Source organism: Musca vetustissima, unplaced genomic scaffold (assembly GCF_032173495.1).
Source record: "Musca vetustissima isolate MV318-11 ecotype Yass unplaced genomic scaffold, APGP_CSIRO_Mvet_v1 utg20142, whole genome shotgun sequence".
Taxonomy (NCBI): domain Eukaryota; kingdom Metazoa; phylum Arthropoda; class Insecta; order Diptera; family Muscidae; genus Musca; species Musca vetustissima.
Window position 1 is genome coordinate 25,999 of NW_026882995.1, and position 6,790 is coordinate 32,788.

Here is a 6,790-nt window from a genome sequence, read left to right on the forward strand (position 1 = left end):
TCCAACCGAATTGTCAGTAATTTTATATTTTGGATAATGATTGAGTTAAAAATCTGTCTTTCAAAAATTTTCAATATTTATTAAAGTTCCCGGTTAGCCAGCATAAAAAAGTACCCCATTTTTCGGTATTTTGGGAGGCTTGGGGAGATTTTTCAACCGAATTGACTCTTTTTTGTTTTTTGTTTAGGTTCTCATGAAGTGTCAAATCTTCCTACAAAAAATTATTAATATTGGTCTACGTTTTGCTATTGCTCCATTTTCCAATCGATGGCGTTATACAGTAACAGAAACCTCCTGACAAAATTTTTTTAATTTTTGGTCCGTATTTTGGCATTACTTTTACTTACGGTACTCACCGATTTTAGGTATTCTGAAGGTCATAATCGTTTCCCAATGGAGTAAATGAATAATGCTTCTCGGAAATAATTCGGAAAAAATTCCGCGCAATTTCTGTTTACAAATGCAATTACCTTATAGGCCTCTATTCAAGTTTAGATCTGACATAGGCTGTAAAAACAATTTTTGTGTTATAAGGATCAGGAAATTCCGCGCAATATCTGTTTACAAATGCAAGTACCTTATAGGCCTCTTGAATTATGTGGTTCAAATGCGGACCAAAAGACTAAGACGTATCAATAAACATTACACCTAAATCTCGTATAGTATTTGATTATTTAAGAATATAGTTTCTAATCTTAAAATATGATTGAATTGGGAAATTTAAATTGATAGAAAAATCTTCTGGCCGAAAAATCAGTAAAATTTTCAGCCTGTTTTTGTAAAATTCCAAACGAACGAATTCGAGTGACTTACGACCAAACTCCTTGGTTTTGAAAAATATGTCATTTATTTTTGTTTTGAATCAGAAAACATTTATAAACATAAATAAAGGTTTGGTCGTAAGTCACTCGAATTCGTTCGTTTGGAATTTTACAAAAACAGGCTGTTTATGTCTTGGGGACTTTAGTATTATTTAATGAAAAAACAAATAAATATTTCTTTTCCACAAAGCATCACACTTGTTGTTTGTTTGTTTTTTTTTTTAATAAATTCATCAAAAGTATACAATTTGTTTACTTATCGGATACATTATGTGTAGGTCTGTTCGAAATAAACAAAAAGTATATAGTTTCTGAGAGAGAGTAACAAGTAGGCTCTCCAACGAATAAATACAATTGTTGCCTCCAAACAAAACAAAAAATACCGGCAACGACAATAACAAAAATTTGGTAAATCCCCAATGTTGATATAAAATATTGAGTAGGGTTGGCGACTGAGACAAAATCATAATAATTACTATGTCCAATCTTAAATGAAACATCAAAAACATTGGTTTTATTGGTGTCTGATTTTTTTTACAGCCAAAAGGAAGCAAAAATGTAGTCCTTAGAACATGGACCAAATGTACTCCTTACAAAATTGTACACAACATGAAGACAAAGACAGTTTCAAATGCAAGATACAATATCCTGAGAATCTTCCTTCGTCATTTTTTATTGCCGACAAAATATTGAACGTCATCTCTATATGACTTGTTAAATTGGGTACTTCGAATACTATGCGTTCATATTTAAAATGTATGATTGTATGTTGATACTTTTTTACTGGGCAGATTGAATCATCATTTCAATAACAAAAAACCTCACCTCCACACTCCCGCCTTCAATTTGTTTACCATCACGATGGCAAGTATTGTCATCATTGAAGCACATACATGCTAGGTATTGTTGTTTGAGCAGAATTTCGGCAATAGCATTGCACAAGAGACCGGGTTAGAAGAAAGTTGTTTGTACCAGTACTAGACAAAAATTGTGAAAACAGTTTATAATTATTTAAAATTTTTGCAATATAACAAAGAAATTAAAATATCTTACCAAAAAATATGGCTGACAATAATACGAAATTTAATCGCGGCGGTGCTGAACTAACCATTGAACTGCTGGATAAACTTCAAGCTGCCACAAACAAGGAAAATGTTTTAATTTCCCCCATGTCCATACAAACATGTATGGCCTTGGCATTTACCGGTGCCAAGGGTGCCACCGCCGACGAAATTGCCAATGTTATGAAATTTCCATCAAACTGTCCCAAAGATGTTGCCAATCGTTTTCATCAGCTTTTATCTAAATATGAAAATAACAAATTAGTAAAAATGGCCAATAAAGTTTATGTTCAAGAGGGACATACCATTAAACCGGAATATGCTGCCATAACTAAGGAGAAATACTATGCCTCTGCTGAGTCCATTAATTTTGCTGAAAATGTTGCGGCCGCAAATAAAATCAACAACTGGGTAGAAGAAAAAACATCGGGTAAAATCACCGATTTAATTCCCTCGGATGCCCTGGATGCCGATACCCGTTTAATTCTACTAAATGCCAAGAGAAATTCGATCCCGAAGATACCAAAGAAGATGATTTCTGGTTAAATGAAAATGAATCAATTCAAGTGGAATTTATGCGTAAGCAAGGTGATTTTCGTTTGGGCTATTTGCCAGACTATGAATGTGAGGCATTAGAAATGCCCTATAAAGATTCCGATTTGAGTATGTTTGTGCTATTGCCCGTGAAACGTGATGGACTCAAAGCCTTGGCGGAGAAATTAAAAGGTGTAAATCTATTGGATTTGGATCAACAGTTGAGCACAGCCAGCAATATGATTGTTAAATTTCCCAAATTTAAAATTGAATATTCGATTGAGCTGTCGAAAGTAATGCAAGAGGTAAGTAGGGGACATTTTTGTCGTACTTTTTTTGACTAACAAAAACACAAATTTCGAAATGTCATGTTTGGCTTGTAATCTTATCGGTGTTGGGTTGTTGTTCTGTGTGGTATTATTTACTCCCACCAATGGCATTGTATTGTGGAATTTTATTTGTCGTATATTTTGAGTGCGGGTATGACCTAAATTTTGGTAATGGTTGTTAATAGTATTTCCTTATAAGTCGTTTTTAACATGGTTATTAAAGGCATACATACACCTGTCACCTTAAGCTTAACTTTGTGTGCTGATTGTGGTTAAACTGTTGGCGTTGGGAAAGGTCATTGCAATGGACAATACATATAACATTAAGTTCGTTCGCATTAGAAAAATGTATAACAAGCGGAAAATTGATGTTGTTTATAAATACATCCGTTTTCTTCACCCATTTTAATGTGCGATGATACAAATGGTCTGTTCCCGTACGTCAAGAATCTACTAGATTTTACTATTTTCTTCGATATCATAAGGGAAAATTTGTTGTCGTAGTAAAAAATAGTAGATTCTTGCAGTACGGGAACAGGCCAAAAGCAATCATGGCATAATTATACAAGGTAGTCTCATGCAGTCATATGTTTTCAATTTGTTCATCAATTTGACAGTATTCAGCTTTCAAAATTAAGTGGCTATACCATGGCACAATGAATAGGTAGTCCATTTAGAGCAGCTGATGTCTTGATTAACTGTCAAAGTGCGTAATTTCTACTTGAATTTGATGTGCAATGCTGCCAACTTTTTTAAATTATTATATGGAAAAATTTGACAGATAATCGAGACTAAAACAAAGGTTTTTTTTGTGATACATCACCTTATTATTGCATCATGAATAGGTAGTCCATTTAGAGCAGCTGATGTCTTGATTAACTGTCAAAGTGGTCAATTTTACTTGAATTCGATGTGCAATGCTGCCAACTTTTTGAAATATTATAAGAAAAAATTTGACAGATAATCGGGACAAAAAAAATGTTTTTGTTTTGATACATCACCTTATTATCATGGGCTATGCCCTACTTTGAATAATTGTACCATGATAGCACTACTAATTCATACCTGTCATTCTACATTACTTTCAGATGGGAATTAAAGCCGCTTTTGCAGAGGCTGATTTAAGTGATTTATTGGTATCAGCCAAGGGGGTTTATGTTTCGGAAATTTATCACAAAACTTTTATTGAAGTCAATGAGGAAGGTTGTGAAGCAGCCTCTGCAACAGGAATGATAGGCCTGGCACGGTGTATGTCACGGCAATTTATAGCCGATTCTCCATTTTTATATTTCATTTGGAATAAAAAGAATATTTTGTTTGCTGGGGCTTTTGTTAAACCACCATCATCAACAACAGCATAGACATATATATTTATGAAATTGTATGACAATATAAATAATCTCAGGCATTACTGTTTTTTTTTTACCAAATTTAAATTGCTGTAAAATTTACTTTGAAATTGAAAATAATAAAAATTCGTTTAAAAAAATATACTTGAATTATGAATAGGATTTATTTGACATATACGCTATGAAATTGACATGTTAAATCGAGCGGATTTGGTAATCTACGTATATGTAAATAAGCTTTAATGATTTATCATAAAACATGTTCGGTGTAAATTCGCCATAAGACCAGCTGTTTCTAACGTCTGCTGTCAAATGTGTGTGAACATTATGAAAATGTAAACAAATAAATTAGGCAATAAAAATCGAATGATAAAAATCCTAGCTATTTAGACTAGTATTAAAATGATATAATTTCATTGAACTGATATACGCTTACGTATGCATGCATTCCTAATTCAGTCATAATTAAAAATTAGCATTACTTCATTTGCGAGAGGAAGGGGATATTGTAAGAATAAATACATAGCAGAATTTGTTTCTCATTTTCATCAAACATTGGTTATTGTTTCATTTCGCTTCATTTATATTCGACGTATATATATTTTACAACTTCAGAAATTATTTTTTTCATTTGCCAACATATCGAAATTTATGCACTTATCTTTTCAGATGGGTGTAAATAAGGCCTTAAGTCAAACAGCTGATTTCAGCAATATATTACAAGCTTCCAATAATCTTAAAATTTCACAAATCTTTCATAAAACATCGATTATTGTAAACGAAGAAGGCACGGAGGCTGCTGCAGCCACGGGCATGAAAGGCGTATTTTATTGCGTGCCACGCCAATTTAATGCTAAGCATCCTTTCTTGTATTTTATTTGGAATAAGAAGAGCATTTTATTTGCGGGATCATTTGTGAAACCTTCAATTGCCGAATAAATGTAAACGATGTGAAAACATTCAAAGAGATTAATTAATAAAATATGTCAATGTTTGATGTGTATATAGTTTTTATGATAATTGCAAATATGACAAATAAACGATTATATAGAAAACACATATAGAAGAACATTAAATGATAAAGTTAATTTACTTTATTACTAAAAAAATTGGTAAATAAAACCATGGTATAATAATAGAAGGTAACAGCAAGTGTTGTTGTACAAAAAACGATACAACAACCACATGGAAATTTGTTGTTGTAAGTTCTACTAGTGTCAACTCATTTGACAGAAAAATGTAAAGAAACAAACAAATTATCATCAAATTATTTTTATTTTGAAAATGAAATATTTTCGAATCCTCAAAATAAAAATTGAAAAACATGAATGAAAATCTTTCAAATTTATATTTCTATCGCGTCCACATCTTTCCTTTAATTGTGCCATTGCCACATATATGAATAACACATATGAAAATGCTGGGAATAGCGAGTTATTCCTTGAAGAAAGATTTGCTTCCTGAAACCTTCCCAGCAGGCAGATTGTGTAAATTGAATACGGGAGCACATTTAATAAAGAACAATTTCAAATTGTATGCGTTCCCAATTTTCCTGTTGGGTGATTTTTAAAAACATAATTTGTCAAATTCATATTGACACTAGTATTACGTTGGAATCAAATCAGCTGGGATTTGCTGTTACCTTTTATAATTGTACCATGTGATAAAACAAATGTTTGCCATCTCATTTGGGTATGTGTCGACGGAATGACAATTATTACTGTAGAAAATATATCAACATTTTATTTTCAAAACCAAAACTAAACATATAATTAAAATGATAAATTCCCTTGCATGTCCATGGCCATAAAACAATAAAAATATAAGAAACCTAATGGAACAAATATTAAAATTACTATCTATAAGACTAAAAATATCATATTTTATTATATTTTTCAGATGGGTATAAAGACCGTTTTTGAAGCAGCCGATTTAAGTAATCTGTTAGAATCTGAAACAAAGGGTGTTTATGTTTCGGAAATTTTCCATAAAACTTCCATTGAAGTTAACGAAGAAGGATGTGAAGCAGCTGCTGCTACAGGATTAGTAGCTACATTCCGTTGCATGCCACGACAATTTATGGCCGATTGTCCATTTTTATATATTATTTGGAATAAGAAGAATATTTTGTTTGCTGGTGCTTTTGTTAAACCGCCACAGATTGCAGCATAAAAATAAGCAATTATGGCATATTTTATAATAAATAATCTCGACTATTTATTACACTATTCTTTTTTCCTTTCAACAATTTGATGTATTTATAAAAATAAATAAAAAAATTTTATATTTTTACAATTAACAATAAACGATTTTTGGCTTTAAAATGATGTAACAGAATAGGAATATTACAACATGCTTAGATTACGATACCATCAGTGGGGTTTAATTTGTCAATTCCATTGCATATACGTAAAATAAGTCCTCATAGAGGATGTTAACCCGGCAAAATATTCTAATGTAGACTTAAATAATTATTATTTGTGAATCCTTATTTTATACATTCTAATTTTTTATTTTTAAGTTTTTAATACAAAAAAATTGTATTTGTTTCTAGATGGGCATTTTACAAATGTTCAATGATACTGCAGATTTGCGTAATATTTTGGAGACCAATCAAAAAAATCGTGTCTCCCAAATTTTTCATAAAACCTGCATTGAAGTGAATGAGGAGGACACTGAAGCAGCGGCCGCCACTG

General features: G+C 31.7%; 1 protein-coding gene across 1 annotated transcript; it reads left to right on the top strand.

The window, feature by feature from the left end:
• The first annotated feature begins 1,882 nt into the window (after positions 1–1,882).
• On the top strand, positions 1,883–6,266 carry LOC133329739 (serine protease inhibitor 42Dd-like). The gene is made up of 5 exons (XM_061538206.1): positions 1,883–2,312; positions 2,378–2,721; positions 3,834–3,986; positions 4,764–4,916; positions 5,994–6,266. The coding sequence occupies exons 1-5, from the start codon at positions 1,883–1,885 to the stop codon at positions 6,264–6,266; spliced, it is 1,353 nt and encodes a 450-aa protein (XP_061394190.1).
• The last annotated feature ends 524 nt before the right edge of the window (positions 6,267–6,790 follow it).

What these genes read in the sequence shown, in the direction of transcription:
- LOC133329739 (XM_061538206.1), top strand. Translation starts at nt 1,883, where the DNA reads ATGGCTGACAATAATACGAAATTTAATCGCGGCGGTGCTGAACTAACC. An exon ending in GGTAGAAGAAAAAACATCGG is followed by an intron (nt 2,313 to 2,377) that starts GTAAAATCACCG and finishes ATTCTACTAAAT; the next exon opens with GCCAAGAGAAATTCGATCCC. An exon ending in TGTCGAAAGTAATGCAAGAG is followed by an intron (nt 2,722 to 3,833) that starts GTAAGTAGGGGA and finishes CATTACTTTCAG; the next exon opens with ATGGGAATTAAAGCCGCTTT.